The sequence below is a fragment of the Heteronotia binoei genome, chromosome 4, assembly GCF_032191835.1.
Source record: "Heteronotia binoei isolate CCM8104 ecotype False Entrance Well chromosome 4, APGP_CSIRO_Hbin_v1, whole genome shotgun sequence".
Classification (NCBI taxonomy): Eukaryota; Metazoa; Chordata; class Lepidosauria; order Squamata; family Gekkonidae; genus Heteronotia; species Heteronotia binoei.
The window spans coordinates 86,134,199-86,156,277 of record NC_083226.1 but is presented as its reverse complement, the minus strand read 5'-3'; the positions used below and the strand labels follow the sequence as shown (position 1 = coordinate 86,156,277).

The following is a 22,079-nucleotide window of genomic DNA, read 5'->3' as shown; positions in this document are numbered from 1 at the left end:
ACCATCGTCTCATCCACACATTGAGACTTCTAATTTGCGCCTGTCTCTCCTGCCCTGCACGTGGAACAGGTAGCACTTCCGAGAAGGCCACCTTGGAGGTCCTGGCCTTAAGTCTCCCACCTAGCAGCCTAAATTTCTCCTCCAGGACCTCACGACTGCATTTCCCCACATCGTTGGTGCCAACATGCACCACGACCACAGGCTCCTCCCCAGCACTGTCTATCAGCCTATCTACTACACGCGTAATGTCCGCTACCTTCGCACCAGGCAGGCAAGTCACCATACGGTCAATACGCGGTTTTGCCACCCAGCTGTCTACTTGCCTAAGGATCGAATCACCAACTACCAAGACCCCCCCTCTCCCCCTGCCCAGGGATGGTTCCTTGGCGCGAAAGGATACCCGCTCACCAACCGAAGAAGAGGTCCCTTCTGAGGGCACATTCCCCTTATCCTCAGCAAGGTGCCCTGTTCCCTCTCGACCCTCACGATCTCTGGCAGCAACGGGGCTGCCACATTCAGAGTGGGGCTCATCTAATACGCCCCCGAGAGTCTTCCCCAATTGCCTAACTGACCGTCTCTGCTTCTCCAGGGCAGTCACCTCGGCCTCAAGGGTACGAACTCGTTCCCTGAGGACCAGGAGCTCCTTGCATCGAGCACACACCCAAGACTTCTGTCCTGTGGGCAGATAGTCATACATGTGACACTCAGTGCAAAACACTGGAAAGCCCCCACCCCCCTGCTGGCATTCTACCTTCATGATATATATATTAAATATACAGTCCTCTTTAAATGCTGTTGTTTACGTGGCTCCCCTTCTGGAGGGTCAACTTACCTTATTGGGAGAACAAGGAAATCAGGGATCTGGGTTCCTGGTCCTTAGGAAGCCCCCAGGCAAAGAGCCACAGGCCAAGAGCCCTTTAGCTCTCGCCCTTCGGCTCGCGCCAAAGGCTCGCGCCTTTGGCAAGGCGCAGCTTAAAATGCAAAGAGGGTGGAGCAGACCACTCCTAAGCAATCATCAACAATTACTCTCAATCAATCAATCAATCAATCACTTTCACCTTTAGCCCACTCACCCAAACATACAGCAGTTCCCCAGCTATCACAACTCAGCCTTTTCAGCAGTCACCCAAGCCTCAGAATGAAGTCTTTCAAAACGCAGAAATTCTTAGCAACTTCTCCAGCTGTCTCAGCTTATCAGAGCTGCTCTGCTCTGTTCTGCTCCTCTTAGGCCTCTCTGAGATGACAAGGTGCAAACCATCCAAGAGTGGCCCACGCCCACCACCAAGAAATACATAAGGGCATTCATAGGAGTGGTGGGCTATTACCAAAGGTTCATACCAGAGTTCAGTGCCATAGCAGCCCAACTATGTGCGTGCACAAAGAAAAAGAACCCTGATCCAGTAAACTGGAATGCAGAGTGTCAGAAAGCTTTTGAGCATCTGAAAGTGGTTCTGACCACTGAACCAGTGTTGAGGGCACCTGACTTTACCAAAGAATTTATTTTGTACATCGATGCATCAAACATTGGTATAGGTGCAATGCTGAGTCAGTGCGGGGAGGATGGTCATCAACATCCCATCCTATATATAAGTAGAAAACTGATAGAGAGGGAACAGCACCTCTCTGTGATTGAAAAAGAGTGCTTGGCAATTGTGTGGGCCATAGGTAAATTAAAACCATACCTATGGAGAAGGAAGCTTGTAATCCATCTCGGTGTGGGATGTTGGTATAAAAAAATTCCACATCGATGGTGGCTAAGATAAGATAAGTTATGTTCGTGACACTACAGATTTTCTGAGGAAAATACAATCTTTGAACAACCTTCCAGAGAATACTATTTTAGCAGCCATGGATGTGGAATCTTTGTATACCAACATCCCACACCGAGATGGATTACAAGCTGTAAGTAATATAATCTCTGATAAAAACATAGCTGACTTTGCTACCAAACTGTACCATTTTGTTTTCACCCATAACTACTTCAGATTTGGCAATGAACTTTTCCTACAGATCAATGGTAATAATAATAATAATAATAATAATAAAAATAATAATATTTTATTTATACCCCGCCTTCCCCACCGAGGCAGGCTCAGGGCGGCTTACAGGTATGGCAAAAGCCATATTGAACAATAAAACAGTTATACAATTCAATAAAATTTACAATTTACCATTAAATTTTTACATAATCTAAAATAATCTAAAAACAGTCTAAAATAATCTCTACTCACTGCTATCTCAGTTATTAATATTAGTGATGGCGTGATGTTTATTTCAAGCTCCATCTTGAAAGGCTAGCCGGAAGAGGGTGGTTTTACACGCCCTACGGAATTGGCTAAGGTCCCATAGGGCCCGCACCTCTTCTGGCAGCTGGTTCCACCATTGGGGTGCTTTTATAGAGAAGGCCTGTTCTCTAATTATTTTTAGTTTGGCCCAGGTACTTCCAGGAGATTTTGTGAGCTGGATCGTAGTGCTCTCTGGGGAACATATGGAGAGAGGCGGTCCCTAAGGTAAACAGGTCCTCAGCCATATAGGGCTTTAAAGGTAATAACCAGCACCTTGTAACGAACTCGGTAAACAGTTGGCAGCCAATGCAGCTCCCGCAGCCTAGCCTGCACATGTTCCCACCGGGGTAGGCCCAATAGCAGTCTGGCTGCTGCATTCTGCACTAGCTGCAGTTTCCGAGTTCGGCACAGGGGCAGGCCCATGTAGAGGGCATTACAGTAGTCTAGCCTCGAGGTAACCGTTGCATGGATCACTGTTGCCAGGTCACTGCGCTCCAGGAAGGGAGCCAACTGCCTCGCCCACCTAAGATTAAAAACCACAGACAATGGGCACCCACATGGCCCCACAATATGCTAACATCTTTATGGCTGACTTGGAGCAGTGCTTCATAGACTCCTACCCACTCACACCTACCTTATACCTTCATAACACTGACAACATCTTTATGGTCTGGACACATGGTAAAGAAGCCCTGGATGCATTCTATCAGGCTTTCAATGACTTTCACCCTACTATCAACCTGACAATGAACCAGTCTATGCAAAAAATACATGCAAGAAACTGAATCCAGCGAAGACAGAGGTCCTTTGCTTGGGTTGAGGCGCTCTGGGAGGAGAAATATCTCTCCCGGTTTTCGATGGGGCACCACTGATGGCGGCGCACCAGGTCAAGAGCCTGGGAGTTCTACTGGAGCCTTCATTATCAATGGAGGCCCAGATAGCAGCCACAGCCAAATCAGCCTTTTTTCATCTGAGGTGGGCGAGGCAGTTGGCCCCCTTCCTAGAGCGTCGGGACCTGGCAACAGTGATCCATGCAACAGTCACCTCGAGATTAGATTACTGTAATGCCCTCTACATGGGGCTGCCTCTGTGCCGAACCCGGAAGCTGCAGCTAGTGCAGAACGCGGCCGCTAGGTTACTGCTGGGGCTCCCAAAGTGGGAGCACATACGGCCAGGATTGCGTGAACTGCACTGGCTGCCAGTTACTTACTGGATTCGTTACAAAGTGCTGGTCATTACCTTTAAAGCCCTATATGGCTGAGGACCTGTCTACCTTAGGGACCGTCTCTCCCCACATGAACCCCAGAGAGCACTGAGGTCAGCAGGGAAGAACCTGCTGACTATCCCCGGGCCAAAAGAAGTAAAACTCCAAAGTACCCGTAACCGGGCTTTTTCTGTTATGGCCCCACAGCTATGGAACCAACTTCCAGAAGAAACACGAGCCCTGCGGGACCTTGAGCAATTCCGCAGGGCTTGTAAGACTAGTTTGTTTCGAATGGCCTTCGCAGACTAGAACTGCTAATTAAGTTCGCCATTTAGACAATAGCACAATTTAATTTTACTGTTTTAGAATTTTAATAGTTTTAATGAATTATGGTTTAAAATGTTGTTTTGTATTATGTATATTTGAACTTTGTTGTTAGCCGCCCTGAGCCTGCTTTGGCGGGGAGGGCGGGATATAAATAAAAGGTATTATTATTATTATTATTATTATTACATTTTCTGGACACCACTGTAAAACTGAACAATGGATGCATTGATACCACTTTATACCAGAAACCTATGACCAACAAACATGCCTGCATCCCTCCAGTTACCACCCCAAACGCACCAAACAATCCAATTTAGAAATTCAGATTTTTTTTTAAAAAACCCTAATTTATTTTATTCTTATAATTACATTTTTAACATTGAAATCTTTTTTTGATCAAAAACAAAGGATGTGAATATTGAGGACATGGTTTTGTTCTTCCTTAAAGATTTAATTCTAAGACCAAATGTTACTGATATTTTATTTTATTTTTAGCCTTTTTAGCAGAGAAAGAAACCCTGAAAAATCATTTGCTCGCCAGATTTATGGAATGTAAGCCTCATAAATTACTATTATTTACAGTCTTTTGGGAGACTGCTTTTGTTTTGTTTTCCCAGCCAGAAGCAGTAAAATAATCAATTGTGCAATAATGTCATAGATAATTATCACGTTTCTTAGTATGCTTTGATCTGTAGGTGTCTCTAGTGCTGCTGTTGGATTCATATTAATCTCAGGCAGTGAAATGTTTGTGGAATGCCTCCTCATTTTCAGAAAGTATTTTTATTTGGTGCAGGTCTTAACCAATAGTAACCATCTGTTGCAAGGCAAATAAGCACTTCATTTTCTTTGTGAGTCCCAAAGTATATTTTATTAGAAATGCATATGAAATTTACATAAAATCATAACTAATATCCAATCTCAAAATCAAAATCAGATACCAGAGGAGAGGAACAAACAATAAACTATTTGCTTTGGTAGCATTTAGTCTACTAGTAAGACCGGGTATAACAGTAAGATTCCTGTATCTGTGAATATCAAAGAGGTGTTATGAGCTAATCCAACTTGGATAGAAATTGTAAGTGTTTCCCCCCTTTATAGATCGAATTTGAGGGTACAATGGCTTTCTCAGCCATATATTTTAGAAGTGAGAACCAGAGTTGAACAAATTTTAAATAGGTGTTTTCTGAAGCAGATGAAGCTGTGTTTTCTGCTATCTTCCCCATACTAAATTAATCTTAAAGTTTTTTGTACCATAAGTCTAAAGCGGGTGCTTGTGATGTTTTCCATTTGGAGGCAATTGCTAACCTGGCAGCAGCTAGTAGAACTGAAATTGAATCAAAATAATGTTTATATCCAATTGATGATACTCCTAGAAGTTTAAATAACATCAGTTTGGGAGTTCAAGGAATGTTTATTGTGATTAAACTTATCTGATCTACTATATCTTGCTGGAACTTCTTGATAGTATTGCAAGACCACCAGCAATGTATGATGTTTCCAGTGGCACTATAGTTTTTCCAACACAAAGGCCTTTTGGACAGTCTATAATCTTTTTCGCACAGCCTAAGTGTATTGGTATGGCAGCTGGTCAGTTACTGAACAGCAACGGGTTTCTGCTGTCATTTCAGACCCGACTCAGTAACTGGCTGCTACCAGAATACTGTTACCTTTTCACACAGTCCTGTGGCTGTCCCAGCAATGAGAAGTGCCTGAGTTGTTATTAACAAAGAGCAGCTTCCTCCAGTTTTCAACCGCTCCTTCCGGGTTGAAATCGCTATGGGAAGCTGGGTGAAATATCCCGTAGTGATTCTGGGAGCGCCGTTTTCATGCCATTTTTGCAAGCGGGCACGAAATCTCGGGGGGGGGGGTTGCAGGGAGGAATGTCAGGCTGAGATCGCTATAGCGCTATAGCGATGTCTCAAAACAGCACCACCATTGGGATGCCTGGGCTCCATTGAGGTGCCTGAGATCACAGATATGTTTCTGTTTTCTTCTTCCTGGCTGCAATTAAATTTGGAACCAGTGCTCTGTCTCTTTCACGTCACAGCAGTCGCTCTCTATTTTCAAACTAGAGAATGGACTGCTAATGACCACCACCATAAGAAGTCTAAATACTGTTGTGATGGAAACTATGACTATTAGAACAATAGAACTAATAGCCTTCCACACAAACCGCTCACCAACTACAACCACAGAAATCTGTGACCCCCCCCCCCCTCCCGACATTTATACCTGCTGCAGCTTGGCACAAGTCACTTTACAGCCAATAGCCTGTGGGCATGGATGGCTGCACATCAGACTAACTTAGCAACATCTGTCTCACCGATCACTGTTGGTTTGTTCTCCTGCCGAAACCTGCTGCCCTATGGGCAACCCGTCTCCAGGTGGCAACAGCCCCCCTGCCCAAATGTGCCTCAGAGTCACCTACAAACCAGTCACATTCCCCTGACTCCCATGTGGGCATGGAAGTGATAGCAACAAGTGACAGACCAATGCATGGTGCCCTGATCTCCCACTTGAACTGTGTATCCAATGGGGCACTTGTTACCAAGTGTCAGCGACAGCAATCTCAGGCATCTCAGTGGAGCCCAAGCATCCCAATGGTGTTGCTGTTTTGAAACATCACTTTAGCGATCTTAACCCGACGTTCCCAAAAAAAAAAAAGCACTGGAGATTGTGTGCCAGCGGGCAAAAAAGGGCGTGAAAACGCCCAGCACTCATGGAAGCAACATAAAAGCAGAACAGTGTGAAATGGCTTGCTTCAATCATGGAACCCTACCGGGGAAAAAAAGAAGTGTCTGAAAACTGCCATCCCTGTCCCGGATTACTCCAGGGTGGCACAATACCGATTCCTTTCCAGTTTCCACTGGTAAGTGTGAAAAGGGCCTATGTAATGTAGGTGAATAAGGGGTCCAATACCATCGAGTAAGTCATTTGAAGGACTGCAGTCTGATGTTAAAAGACCTTAGAGCTGTTTGTTGGAGAGTTCTAGATGTCTTCCCAGATAGTGTTTGATAGATCTTTATTTAAGTTAGCATGCCAACTTCTCTGATACCTTGTGAAGTCAGAGGACAGAAGAAGAGAAAGGATTTTACATATCTTTGATAGGAGGCCTTTGGTTTCTTCAGTGTATCAGAACTTCAAAATCTGTGAGAGATTTTTGGAGGTGCCCTACTGCTTGTAAATATCTCAAAGCATTTTTGACTTGTAGATAACTGTACCAATGGATGGATTTGTTCTTCTAATCATATCTTGTCCAGGACTTTGTTGTTTTTGAAGATGTCTATCAGCCTCGAGAGGCCAGTCTGTTGCCACTGTTGAAAGATGCGCTACTCTATCCCTGAAGGAAACCAGTCTTGATCTGTGATGGACAAGAGCAAGGAGATATCAGGAGTGAATTTCTTCTTCAACGAGTCTGAGATTTTAAAGGAAGATTTCAGAAAGATGTTATTATTAACCTGAGTAGATCTCTTTTGGGGTTTTTTGGTATGTTTGTTTGTGTGTATGTGTCTGCACCTGGAAGTCATGTTGACCTCTAGTCACTCACACTTACTGGGGGCTTGGAGGATATTCAGAGAGATGGCTTAATAGCTCCTATTCTCCCAACTGATGGAAGTCTCCCATCCAAGTACTAACCACTGTTGACCCTGCTTAGCTTCCAAGATCTGATGAGATTGGACTTGCCTGGGCTTTCATCCAGAGGAGGCTTTCATCCATATGGTCTGGTAAAAAATAGAGAATGTGTATATTCTTGTTCCATTATGATCCAGTCTTCTGGTGAATTATCAAATAACATTCTAGGCTAGGTTAGAGGCCATATGTAAAGGGTGGAATGGACATGAGATTGGACTGCAGAGCACTTTACTATTAATTCTTGATTTCTTAAGAGTCCCAGAGAATATTGTTTACTGATATTTGCAACTTTTCGTAGTTCCAAAGAAGAGATCTCAATAGGCAGGGCTCTGAACTGGGGCGGGGGTGGTGGTGAGACACCTTGGAATACTAAAAAATGTTAATACAATGTAATCTATTCATCCAGGAAGAGTTTGATTTATCCCATTTCTTGGTCTGAAGTAGAACCTCCTGTTATGCAGAAGGAAACAAGAAAGAGGGAGAATGAATCAGATGACAGCCAGTTGCTCAAGGGCCTGATAGGAGCCCTCTGGGGGCCTGATTCGGCTCATAGGCTGCATGTTTGACCCTTCTGATCTAAGTTGTATTCACCCTTAACTTTCATGAGTTAAACTATCAGATGCTGACAAAATTTAGTTAGTTTTTAAGATGCCACAAAGCTCTTGTTTATTTTTACTGCATTGTACTGACTGCTATCCTGCTGGAAGACTAATGGTGCATTCACACTACACTAAATAATGCGTTGTACATCTGGATTTTTACTGTATAAGAATAACAAAAATTCAGATATAAAATGCATTATTTAGTGTAGTGTGAATGCACCATAAATCTGCATTTCAGAAATGGGCAGCCTGTCTAGGGCTTTTGTTCTGCAAAAAATTCCTATCCTCTTACAAACTGGTCATCTTACTGCATAAGCTATTAGATCACAAATATAAAACTAGCATTTACAGAAATACATATGTTCTAGGTTTTTTTTTTTAAAAAAAAATCTGGTAGTTAATGTTGTATAGTGGTTAGAGCTTTGAATTAGGATAGGGAGACCCAGGTTAAAAGCCTCACTGGGTGACCATGGACCAGTCTCCTCTGTCAGCCTAATAATCCTTCGTAGAGCTTTTGTGAGGAAACAGTTTAAGAGGAGGAACAAATAAAGTCACATTGAGCTTTTTAGAGAAAGGGTGGGATAAAAAAAGTGAGAGGTGCACCATTCAGGCATGAAATAGTTAAAAGTAGACTGGAATAAATGGAATCTGATTTATGGGAGCAAGATTTGGGTGACATGCATCTAAGGACTGCTTATATAGTCAATGAGAACTTAACTTCATAAAATGAGTTTCTGTCACCAGTTATGGCCTGCTGCTTCTTGGAGAGTTGGCTTTCTTTGAAAGTTGGCATTGCTGCAAGATTCAAAATCCTTGAATGAGGATTCATTGCTATTTAGGTGTACTTGTTGTAATTTGGCTCCATTCATGATTATTTCATGCTGCTAACTGACCATTACTCTGAATTCAGAATGGGAGGAATGCAGAAGTGTTTTCTGCAGTGAGAATAAAAAAATAAATAAATAAACACTGAAATCATTAGCTTTGCTTGTTTAAGGAAGCAAACTGCCTCTGTGTGTGTATGTTTATCTTATAATTTAAACAGGAAATCTTCAGCCTTGCCCATTTGGCCTTGTTTTTATTTCAGACAGGAACTGCAAGTAGCAGACACATTGGAGGTCCTAGCCATGCATCACTATGAAAGGGATGTGCTGTAGCAGTAACTGCCTCTTTGTAGACATTTCAACACCCTTTGCCGTTTTTGATGTCTGTTGCCAGGAGCTGCAGATGTTGGGGGAGGGAGGAATTCCAGTGAAAGGCTGTGATTCAGCAACCTAAGTAGCTTGCATTTCACAGCCAAAGTAATTGGATTGGCAGCTGAATTACAAACTTACAGTGGCTCCTTTGTTTGAGGAGTTGTAGATGTTGATAATTGACGGCATGCCAGCAAGAATGTAACTAAGAAAAATATTAGTGAGTTGGAGGATATTAATTTGATGGGTGAGTTAATTTATTATCATGCATTATACTTTATAGTGAGCATTCTTTTCCAAGAAAACTGTGGTAAACTGAAACAAAGTCTCCAGATTTTAGTATTGTCACCCCTGCCTCTTTATCTGTACTTTATATGTACGTTCGTCTTTGTGGTTGGCATGAGGATTATTGACATTATCCTCTCTTGATCAAATTCTTTCACTACATAACATGATGTATCAATTTATTTACTTCACTTTACCCATCTTTACTTTCAGTTACAAAAATGAGTTGACTATTCCTATTATTTTTAAAAGTATTAAAATTATAACAAATCATAACATTGAATGATATTAAGTAGTATACCTATAAATGAGAATGATAGCTTCATCAGTTCTTCTTTCTGGTTTTTATCCTGAGGAGTTTCCACACTCCAGCACTATTTTGGTGTGAGAAAATGGCATAAGAAGGAGGGAAGACAGGAGCCCTTTTGCTCTAGTCCAGCCATCAGTGGACAGCTAGTTAGTTCTTTCATCGTGAAGTAGTGTGCAAGTAACAACAGGCTGCGTAGATGTCAACTGTACCATTTTAATAAAAATATATTTTGATATAGTTTGTTAAAATAGTAATGCATGTCATTACTTGCTACTTCATTCTGCTTTCTGTTAACATTTTACTTTCCTAATATTTTCTAGCAATACATTTACTTTTCCCCTCATTGCTGCAGCATATTGAAGTTTTCCATGAGCTTTTTGCCATGGCTTTAAAATTTGGGGGGGTCTTTGCATCTAATTTAGACTCCCCCTCTATGTGAAATCAGAGCAGGTGCCATTGTTGCAGTATGCAAATTCATTGGTTCAACTGTCTTGGGATGTTAACTCATAATTTTATGAATTTGTCCAAGTAGAGATGGCTTCTTTTTCAATGTGTTTTAAGGTGCTCATTACTGCTAATGCCACAAGTGGAATAAAATACATACATTCAAAAACATGTTGAGCCTGGGGACTTTTATGCTGCTCTCTTTCTTTTAAAGGAATCCTTTGACATGACATTTAAAAAGAGAAAAAGAGCAGGTCAAACAATGGTGATTGATCTATAGCAAGCTGCGATTCTTATTCGCTGTCTGCCACTAGTGGCCTAGTTTGTCTCCTGGGCTGTTAGCCTGTTCCATTTTGAGAAGTATAGTAAATACTGACTTTAACGTGTTCTTTTATCAATCACTAACTAATTAAAAAGTATTTGGGTTGAGGTCCCAAAGTCTTTCGCACTGCCACCATATGATGAGCTCTTGAATTGCAAGCCAGTTTGGCAGGGATGTGCTCAGCAACAGAATTTCAAACTGACCACAGATAAGTGGCCCAGATATTTTTAAAAAACCTCTGGCTTATTTGCTGGATTTTTTTTGTAAAGAAAAAGAATGCTTGTTTTTTTGTAAGCACTGATCAGCATAATTGCTTTTACTTCATGCACATGCTTAAATGGGATAGTCGGAACTTGTGTGCTAAGATACCAGGTTGTTGAGCATGCTGCTTCACATGAAGTTGTAGAGACATCATGATAATGGGGTATATTTCCTTCATAGTTTCCAGTCTCACAGGTTCCCATGTGGCAGAAGAATTAATGTGAATGGTGGCACTGCACTATGTGCCCTCTTGACTAGTATGTGCAAGTATTGAATTTGCTTTTTACACAACTAGCAAATACCTTTGTTAACCCAACCTCTCTGGAGAACATAATAATGAAATGTAACTACCATATCAAATTTGGCCATCATTTTCATTGCTTAGCACCAAAGGTCACTAGTTCATTTCACATACTGCCCTATTTGTAGATTTTTATGACCACTCTATAAATCAATCACTGAAGAAGTAGTGCAACATTATTCCAGAATACTATCTTTCAGATAAAGGTTTGAAAAGGATATTGTCAATATGTTGTCTTTGGGGTTCCGTGTGGATTTATTGTATTGATAGGTTTGAGAGGGATCCTTTTTGTGTGTGTCAGATTTTCAAAGAATCTTATTGACATTCTGGCTGCTAGTAGTGTAATCCTATGCAGAGCTACTCCAGTCCACGTTAATGAGTTTACAGTGGAGTAACTAACTCTACAAAGGATTCTGTTGCAAGTTCCACAATAGCCTTGGTAAACTTTGCAACAGAATGATGTTTGGTGTTCGTTAATCAGTTTATATAATTCCATATAGAAATTATTATAATTCAGTTTCAGATACCAGTAAAAGCGTTGGCTTTAATATCACAAACACTAACTAGATAGTTAATCATAGTCACACAACTTTTGATATGAAGACCCCTGGTATCCTCTCTGTTCACAAAATTAGGCAAGCATGCAAGTTTACTGTGATAGAGATACTGGTGACTTTTTTTTCCTTCCTGACATGACCGTTAAGAATGTATAGTGTAGATTATGTTAATCTACCACATAGAACTGTGGTTGTGGAGGTCCTTTTAAACAGGTATCGGTTGTTTGCTTGGATGCCTTGTTTGTTTAGTGTATTTTTTATCCTGCCTTTTCTCCAAGGTATCAGAAAAACGAAACCACTGTGAACAAGAACTATTAAATACTTACATGAGGAACATCTCAATCTCAACATGAGTGACCTATCCAGAAACCTCATCACTTTGTCAAATGAACTGTTCTTATTCTTTAAAAGATAGGAAGTACTATTATATGGATGGTTGAATGTACTTTTATAAATGAGATTTGTACTATAGCATATGGTTTGAGAAAACTGAAGTGACATCTATCTTGTGGTAATTGCATATTTAAATATTTAAATCTCTCTCCTTAAATATTTGAAAGGCTGTAATTTAGAGGAGGGCAAGGAGCTGTTCCACTTGACAGCCAAGGATAGAACCCGAAGCAATGGGATCAGATTACAAGCAAAAAGGTATCGGCCGGATATTAGGGAAAATTTTTTTACAGTCAGAGTAGTTCAGAGGTGAACCAGCTGCCTAGGAAGATGGTAAGCTCCCCTTTATTGGCAGTCTTCAAAACATGGTTGGATGATTATTTGTCAGAGATGCTTTAGGCTGATCCTGCATGGAGTTGGACTAAATGGTCTCTATGGCCCCTTCCAACTCTAGGATTCTATCTAAATGATTTTAAAATTATAGAATAATAGAAGGAACTCCCTGGGTATGTAGTCCAACTTGCTGCACAATGGGGTTGGACTAGATGACCCTGGGGTGTACTTTTCACATATTCGAATACATATAAATAAAATAATTCACAATATAAAATACACATAAAAGTTGGATTTATTTTGTCACATAATTTATTATCAAAAATTAATTATATTTAGTGTTGTTGTTCACAGTGGTTTCATTTTTCAGATTGATACTTTCAACACTGTGATTCCTTTTCTCCAAGTTAGTAGACATATTCTCTCCCGCATTTTATCCTCACAATATGCCTGTGGTTGAATTAGTTTTCAACAGGAAAATATGGATATATTTGCAAAGCACTTATAAGTACTGAAACTGTTATTGTTTTAATGGAAAGGAGTAAATGTCCTTTGACTTTGATGGTTTATTGACAAGTAGGGCTGCCAGGTTCGAATCAGGAAATATCTTCAGGCTTTGGGGGTGAAGCTAAGAGACTTTAGGGGTGAAACCAGGAGCAAGGTTATGATAAGCATGATTGAACTCCAAAGGCAGTTCTGGCCATCACATTTAAAGGCACTGCACTCCTTTTAAATGCCTAATGGAGGATAGGGGCACCTTCTTTTGGGACTCATAGAATTGGACCCCCTGGTCCAATCTTTGTGAAACTTGGAAGGGCGGGGGGGGGGGGGAGATTGAAGAGATGATATACTGAAAATGTGGTTAAGAACATAAGAGAAGCCATGTTGGATCAGGCCAACAGCCCATCCAGTCCAACACTCTGTGTCACACAGTGGCAAAAAATTTTATATACACACACACACTGTGGCTAATAGCCACTGATGGACCTGTGCTTCATATTTTTATCTAAACCCCTCTTGAAGGTGGCTATACTTGTGGCTGCCACCACCTCCTGTGGCAGTGAATTCCACATGTTAATCACCCTTTGGGTGAAGAAGTACTTCCCTCTATCCGTTTTAACCTGTCTGCTCAGCAATTTCATCGAATGCCCACGAGTTCTTGTATTGTGAGGAAGGGAGAAAAGTACTTCTTTCTCTACTTTCTCCATCCCATGCATTATCTTGTAAACCTCTATCATGTCACCCCGCAGTCGACGTTTCTCCAAGCTAAAGAGTCCCAAGTGTTTCAACCTTTCTTCATAGGGAAAGTGCTCCAGCCCTTTAATCATTCTAGTTGCCCTTTTCTGGACTTTCTCCAATGCTATAATATCCTTTTTTGAGGTGCGGCGACCAGAACTGCACACAGTACTCCAAATGAGACCGCTCCATCGATTTATACAGGGGCATTATGATACTGGCTGATTTGTTTTCAGTTCCCTTCCTAATAATTCCCAGCATGGCATTGGCCTTTTTTATTGCAAACGCACACTGTCTTGGTTCCTCTACCTCAAACAGCAACTTCCCCAAATACCCACAGAATAATTCTCCATTATATCCTATAGGGACCGGTTTCCATAGAGTATAATGGAGTGCCCAGTTGACATTCAAACTCCCCGCCCCCAGCTTTCTGATAGCCCTGAAGCAAGGGAGGGCCTCCAGGGATCCCCTGCCCCCAACTAAGAATTGGCAACCCTATTTGACAAGTATTTAAAAAAAATCTATACAATGTTAAAGCTCCATTATGTACTGCAGTTTGGTGTTGCATTGATTTCCAGTTTGAAATTCAGAGACAATTATAATCAAAGGTGAATGCTCAAAGTCAGAATACATTTTTAAAAAGTAATTTTAAAGTGGAAAGTTTCAAATAGCATGTCTGTTTCTGATATATAATTTGCAGAAAGCAAAGAGGATCTTTCAAATTTAACATAGACTATTCATACAGATTTTTCTGTTTGTACTTCGTGTGGCTTGTAATTATCCACTGATAAGGCGCATCTGGAGATAGGTTGCTTTGCCAGAAATAAACATACTGAGCACATGGAAGCCTTGCACAAAGCTGCTATTTAAGAGGGGGGGTTATGAACAAATACTTTTGTCTCTTTCGATCTTGATTTGAGGGTTTTAAAAATCAGTTAGGAATGCAGGAGGGTGGGAGCTGGGAAATGCCCCTCCCAATTCTCGTTTGTCTCTAGGATTCCACCAGCTAACAGAGAAAAAGACACTGAGTTTTCTATTTTAAAAAAGCTTAGTTTTCTATTAAAATACTAATTTTAAATGTCTCTTAAAATCTGCAAGATTTATTGACGTCATAGTATGGATAAGTTGTGTTGATGTCTCCTGGCCTGGGTATTGATTTCTGTGGTATTATCAGTTAATTTATCTGTTAGTTAAGTGCTAAACTCCAGCACTGGGTTCTGTATAACTGGAAAGAACCATCAGCCATTGCGCTTTAAGGGCATCCTGCTGATTCTGCATCAGGTTCCCAACCTACATTCCATTTGTTCTCAGTATAACTCTGTGTTCAAAACTGGATAGCATAGCATTTTTTTCTGACTCCTCTTTTCCACTGTCAGTCAAGAAAAGAAGTGAGGTTCCAGTGTAATATGAGACTTCCTTTATACAAGTAAAACACATTTTGTCCCTACTCAGAGATAGTTACTTTTGTATGTACAATTCACTGTGTTATCTCTAAAGCAAGCAAGGAATTTGCTTTTCATTCATTTGTGATGCATACTGTTAGGAACTGAAAGTTGCCAATGTTTTGCTTTTGGTTTCAGTTCCCTTGTATGTGGGTGCAATAGTTCTACACAAATAGGGGACGATTAAGCAAGAAGGCATCAGAAACCATCTGTCCTCTCCACATTGTTCATCTTGTATGGGCCCAGATTATAGCATACTGAACAATTTATTTGCAAACTAGTTTGGGATATTTCTACTCAAAAATCTTGATCATCTAGGAAGAACATGTAGTACTTTTTGAATTTGCAAGCACTTTAGAAATGTAGAGGGGATGTACTTAGTGCTACCACAAAATAGCTTACGGGGCAGAGCCAAACGCGATATCATCACACTGGGCATGCTGCACAGTGATGGGGAACCTTTTTTCTGCCAAGGGCCATTTGGATATTAATAACATCATTCACAGGCCATACAAAATTATCAACTGAAAAAACAGTGCTCCGCCGAGGGAGAACGATTCAGGCCAGAAAAATTAATGCAAATAATTGTTTTTCTATTTGAAGTAACATGGGGAGAGCCTAATTGAGCACACACATACACACAGCCTGCCCCACCGTCCTAGGCAAATGCCTAGGTCCAGGCATATTAGATCACATTCCATAATATTAGCATATTAGGTCACACACTCATTAGCATATTAGGCAACAACATCTGGGATAATCATGTGCAAATTGAAATGCTGGTAGCTGGCTCCCAGGCCCCACTCCTGCCACCCCCTTCCCTCCCTTCATGTGGAAACTGCAGCTTCTCCCTCTAAAGGCACCCACATACCCCAGCAGCAGTCCTTCACAATGCCCACCACTCAGGTTTCACAGAGAGAGGGAGGGAAAGGGAAAGAAAGAAATTGGGGGAAGAAAGGAAAATGAAACTGAGGGAAGAAAGGGTAAAGGAAAATAAAGAAATGGGGGAAGAGAATGAAAAGGAAAGAAAGAAAGGGGAAGAAAGAAAGGAAGGAAAATGAAGAAATGGGAATAAGGGGGGTAAAGAGAAAGAAAGAAATGGAGGGAATAAAGAGTAATGGGAAAATAAGGAAAGGGAGGAAGAAAGGAAAATAAAGAAAGGGGAGGAAAGGGGGAAATAAGGGAAATAAAGAAATGGGGGAAACTTACCTGAACGGTGACAGTGACTTTTCCAGGCCCTGCAGCGATCCTGACTGGCTAGCCAGGCCCCAGGGAGGCCACAGCATGACTGGGCCCCGTGATCCCTGCCAACCAGCCTAGCCCTGGGGAGGCTGCTGCACAGTGTGACTGGGCCACACGATCCTTGCTTGCCAGCTGGGCCCCAGGAAGGCCACCATGTGACTTGGTCTGGCCCAGTAATCCCCAAGGGCCTGACCAAGTGATCTCGAGGGCCATAAACGGCCCTCGGGCCTGACGTTCCCCATCCCTGCTCTAGAGTTTTGGCCAAAACTCTATGGTAATCATAGAATTACACACAGTAAGTGTACTTTTTATAATGTCATTTGAAATCGTCATATCAAAAATCCTTCAAATATGGAACTTAAAAAATTGCTGTCAATGCATAGGCCGGACCCTCTTTCACTAGTATTCTGTTATAAAGAAGCATTAAAATGTGATTGCAGTCCTAGGCAGTTTGAAGTGTTGCAGTTGGTTCTAACTCTGCATTCTGTTGCATGTGCAGACCAAGGCCTTCAGTGATCAGGCTGCTTGCAAGAGTCTAGAACCATAGTGTTAGAAGACCCAGTCTGGTGTACAGAGTTGTCAGCTCTGGCTGGGGAAATTCTTGGAGCCTTGGGGGTGGAACCTGGAAAGGGCAGAGTCTAGGATGGAGAGGGAGCTCAGTGGGGATGTAAGTCCATATAGTCTGCCCTCCAAAGCTGCCATTTTCCACAGAGGGACTGTTCTCTGTAGTCTGGCAATCAGCAGAACTTACCTGGAGGCTGGCATCCATGGATATAGTGGTTAGGGTGTTGGACTCAGTTCTTACTTAAATCCCCACTCTGTCATTGAAGATTGTTTTGTGACCTTGGGCCAATCACATATTCCCAGCATAACCTTCCTCACAGGGTTGTTACGAAGGAAGAACTTCCTGACGGTTAGAGTGGTTCCTCAGTGGAACAGGCTTCCTCAGGAGGTGGTGGGCTCTCCTTCCTTGGAGGTTTTTAAACAGAGGCTAAATGGCCATCTGACAGCAGTGAAGATCCTGTGAATTTAGGGGAAGGTATTTGTGAGTTTCCTGCATTGTGCAGGGGGTTGGACTAGATGACACTGAAGGTCCCTTCCAACTCTATGATTCTGTGAAGATAAAATTAAGAAGAGGAGGATGTTGTAAACTGCTTCTGCATCCCATAGTAGAGAATGTAAATGAAGTAAGTAAAGTAATGTAACTAAATTTGTAAGTTCAGGTGGTGTGAGAGAAAGAGAAACAAATAAATTACACATGACCTAGGTTTGATGTTAAAATACTTGTGTTTTTCACTTAGGGGAAGTGGAGATACCAGATTCTGATGATCCATTAGGTCAAATGGATGGGCATGATAGACCAGTTCCAACGCACAAAGGTAATAATATTCTTTTGGTCTTCCATTATTATTGGTAAGCAATATAAACTGCAAAAACTTTAATGTTAATATCTTCAGCAATTCCAAATTTTGGCTGGCCACTATTTGTGATCCTCACCAACCCACCTTCTCCCCAAGTTTTCTGCTTGTGTCAGAGGACTGGAAGGAAGAAGTCTATCTTCCTTTGGGCAAAACACAATTGCAATGATCTTTCTTGCCTCATACACCTTCCTAAATACAGCTTGGGGGAATAAGCAGTGGTGTCATACTTTTATAGTTTCTTGTCTTAGCTTGGCACATGACAGGCCTTTCCCCCACATCCGTTGTTCATTTCAGAGAATGTTACATTGAAGGCATTTTTGTTTCTGTATTCTGGAAAATCAGCATGAAAAAGCATAAGGCAGCTTTTCTGGACAATTCACAGAGAATTTACAGGAATATTTAATGCTAACACTGAGGGAGCTGGTGAAACCCTGAGCATCTTAGCTTGTAGGAAAACACAAGCCCTGACCGTAGCTTGCGAGCAGGCACAATTTGAGTAAGTAGTATAATAAACTATTTTTTACTTCAAAAGCTGAGTCAAACAAGCTGCAACATAAAAAATCACAAGCCTTGTAGAGCAGTGGCCCCCAACTTTTTGGCACCAGGGACCGGCACCAGGGCCAGCCCGCCTACCGCAGCCCCAGGGCCAGCAGGGTAGGAGCACAGAATTCAGCCTCCCCCCACCCCCTAGGCCCTGGGAAGGTGCTTCATCGCTCTTTAAAGGCCAACCCCCCCCCCCCCGATCAACTGATCAGCAGGAAAAATGCGCTGAAGACTGGGCTCCTATGCCCCTCTGGTGTGCTCACGATCAGTGCTGGGGGCAGCAGCAGCGAACAACCCGCTGAAAAAGTGCCACCACCCTTGCCTCTTTCCCACTTCCAGGAAGTGGGGAGGAGCCAAGGGTGCGACCGCTTTTTCAGCAGGTCATTCACCGCTGCTGCCCCCAGCGCTGATCGTGAGTGTGCCAGAGGGGTATAGGAGCCCAGCCTTTGGCACATTTTTTCCGCCAATCAGCTGATCAGCCAGGGGTTGTGGTGGTGTAAGTCTTCAAAGAGTCTGGAAAGGCAGCACTTCACTGCCTCTTCCTGGGGCTTAAAATTGTGAATTATGGAGGGAGGAAGTGGTACCGCGCGGGGGGCAGGGAAGGTTGAGGCGGGGCGGTGAGGCCCTGCACAGCTTGGTTGCTAACAGTTTGCAGACTGGTACCAGTCCATGGCCCGGGGGTTGGGGACCCCTGTTATAGAGTGTTTTTACAGTGGAACTTTGGCTTGCTCACTTATTGCTGAATTTTCTATGAAATTTACTATCAAACCAAAAAACTGCTCTGTGCCTCAGGAAAAGCATTCCTCTTCTACCAACCAGTTCTCCCAAGTCTGTTACTCTGCCTCTGCATTTGGGTCATTTTAATGTAAATGTGGATGTTATGAGTTTCTCCACTAGTCCAGGGTGGGCAGTTACAACTCATGGGTAGAAGCTCCCCCTGGAGACAGGCAGGGTCATCAATCTTTTACTGACTCCTAGTGGGAGGGGCTTCCCTGACAACCCCCAGTTTCAGACCTGTCTGGCTTGCAGGTGGCCATCTCACTGAGCTCAGTGCTTCTTCTCTACAGTGTTCTTGTTCATTCTTCTGCTATCTGCCTAAATTGAGGGGCTTTATCATCTATTGCTATAGAGTAAGGCTAGGGGTACCTTTCTGGCATAACCTTTTACTTCACTCCAAGGGACTCTCCCTAGAAGGTGTTACCTAAGTGGTTGTGAGGGTCTCTTGAGTTTGTTGGGGGAATTATCTAGGAGACCCAGACAATGCAAGAGGAGGTGACAAGAAGGATCTCCACCTATGTTTACAGGAATTTTTCCCTCAGTAGAACACTCAAATGAACCAAGCCTTAACGAATGAAATGGTTTTATTAAAGAAAGTTAAAGAAATAGAATCAAGCTTATTAATTGAACAGCACTCTAAACACACATAAAAGTTCAGAAAATAAAGGTAGTAGCTTATAGAAACGAGATGAAAACTTATTCAGATCATAGATCCAAGAAGAAAGATGAGCAAAATGAACCAGCATTCCATTCAAGTGTACCCAATCTTGTGGCTGGGGGTGTAAGTCCGTGGACATCCAAACACACACACACATTCTATTGGACAGAAGGTGGTTAATATAACTTCAATCAATAACAAGGAACAAGGGAGCCTGCCGTGGTACTAACGTAAACCCCACGGAGCGCGTCCCAGGCAGCCTTGGCAGTGTCCTTCCCACGCACATATATCAATTGGTCATCTCCCACTGCTAGCACAATGTTTGCCAGCGCCTTCTCGGCTAACACAGTCTCGGCAGGAGATAACACGGCAGGGGGGTTACTTACAAACAGCCATTGCCCCTCACGCTAGTAGGTAGTGTTCCATTCGCAGGCTCCACACCGCATAGTTGGCTGAGTTAAGCTTCTCGACAGCCACTGCAAGCTGCTGCTGAGCCATGATGCCGACTCCTCCACACAGCTGGCTGCCATCCTCCCTCTGGCTCTCGGAATGAGATAGCTGGTACGCTTTGTCCTTCAACTGGCGTTCCTCGCCTCCGGCTCCTTCACAACTCTCGGTCAGCTCAACACTCACAGTGCTCCTCCGCGCAGCGGAACCGCCCTGGGCCCATAACCCTGTCGGTGCGGGTGTTAGCAGAGAGAGCTGTGTGATGTGCTCAACGGTGAGCCCCAGGAAAGAAGTGAGCCAAACACCTGCAGCTAGTGCTAAAACAGTGTATTTACAGTATATACAGTTCGTGCTCACTAGTGCATAGATATACATTAATCACAGGACCAAAGTGCTCCGCCAGCAAGTATACTCTCGAAGAGAGAGCTGTGCATTGCAAGCACAGTCCATTTATAGTTCTGTCAGCCAATCCTGGCAGTCCACAGTCATGCTGACTCAGCAGGTCCTTTCCACCTGTCTTCAGCCGGCTCAAACCGGCCTGTAGATAAGGTCACTGTGACCTAGCATGCCAGCTAGATCACCTGCTGTCATAACAGAGCTGTCAAACTGTGCTAAGATAGATTCAATTGCTGACAGAATCATGGCTCCTATAGATTCTGGTCACGTGTACTCATTCCTTTCTCTTGGCATGCCTTCAGTACTATATTAGGGTTTTTTTGTGCATGTGCATGCATATTTCTTAAATAGCAATTGAAACTATATTGCCTCATTTAAAATTGCAAAGCATTATTATTTAAGACAGTTTTTTTTCTAATGAACAGCTAGGGCAGGGGTGTCAAATGTGCAACCTGTGGGCCTAATCCGGCCCACAGAGGACTCCAGTCAGGCCCACTGTCATGAGCCCTGATGAGGGGGAGCTGGAAGGGTTAACAGACCGGGAAGAGTTGCCTACCAGCTCCTCAGCCGAATGCCCAGCAGCTGGCCCATCAATCGCTCTCCCCACATTCCAGGCACCAGCTCCGTCTGTTGACTATCAATCTCCTCCAGACTCTCCCCCATCCATCTCAAGAGTGCGGAGTCGGCTCCAAAAGGCACTTTCAGAGTGATGGCATGAGGCATGCCGGTGCTTCAGATCTCTCAGCCCTGAGTTCTAGAAGAGTCATGGCCACCCAGGGAGCAGGCTGATTGAGGCTCCCATATAACTCACACTCAGGACTTGGCAATCTCGTGGAAGCAACTATAGTTGATCCTCTGACTTGCATCAATGTTCCTTCTTGATTCCATATCCTGACCTGCTTGAATTCCTTGGCACCCTGACCCTTTGGCTTTTGGACACTGACTTCTGATTCTGGTTTGTGATTTTGCTTTGATGACTTGGCTCCTGCTTGACTTCCTGGACTTTGACCTTGGACTGGCTTTGGACTCCTGTCTGCTTGTGCCCTGAGAACGTGACAGATTGCTTCGACCCACACACTCACTCCATAAGATGGATGAGGAGGCAAGCGGAGGCTCTGGGCAGCTAGCAGCCTTGCTCACCCAGGTACAGGACCTCACCCAAATGGTGGCTCACCTGCAACAGCAGCAACAGCAAGCCACCACTGCCCCGCCTAAGTGCCTTGTACTTCCCCCAGAGAAGTTTGCCGGGAAGATGGAAGAGTTTCCAGCATTCCTGGCACAGTGCAAACTGTACATCGAACTACATGCCAAAGACTTCCCCAATGACAAGACCAAGGTATGCTTCATTGTCAGCCTCTTAAATTGGCAGGCAGCTAAATGGGCTACTCCCTTGGTCCTAGCCCTATCGCCTCTTCTGACTTAACTACCAGGGCTTCCTGGATCACATGTCTGTAGCTTTTGCTAACCTCC

At 43.1% G+C, this 22,079-nt stretch overlaps 1 protein-coding gene across 1 annotated transcript in view; it reads left to right on the top strand.

Annotated features, from left to right (window-relative positions):
• The window catches only part of ROR2 (receptor tyrosine kinase like orphan receptor 2), a 249,179-nt gene that overhangs the window by 160,244 nt on the left and 66,856 nt on the right, over positions 1-22,079 (top strand). The window contains exon 2 of the mRNA XM_060235501.1: positions 17,669-17,746. Within this exon, the coding sequence (XP_060091484.1) occupies positions 17,669-17,746 (78 nt within the window). The remainder of the gene's footprint in view (positions 1-17,668; positions 17,747-22,079) is intronic.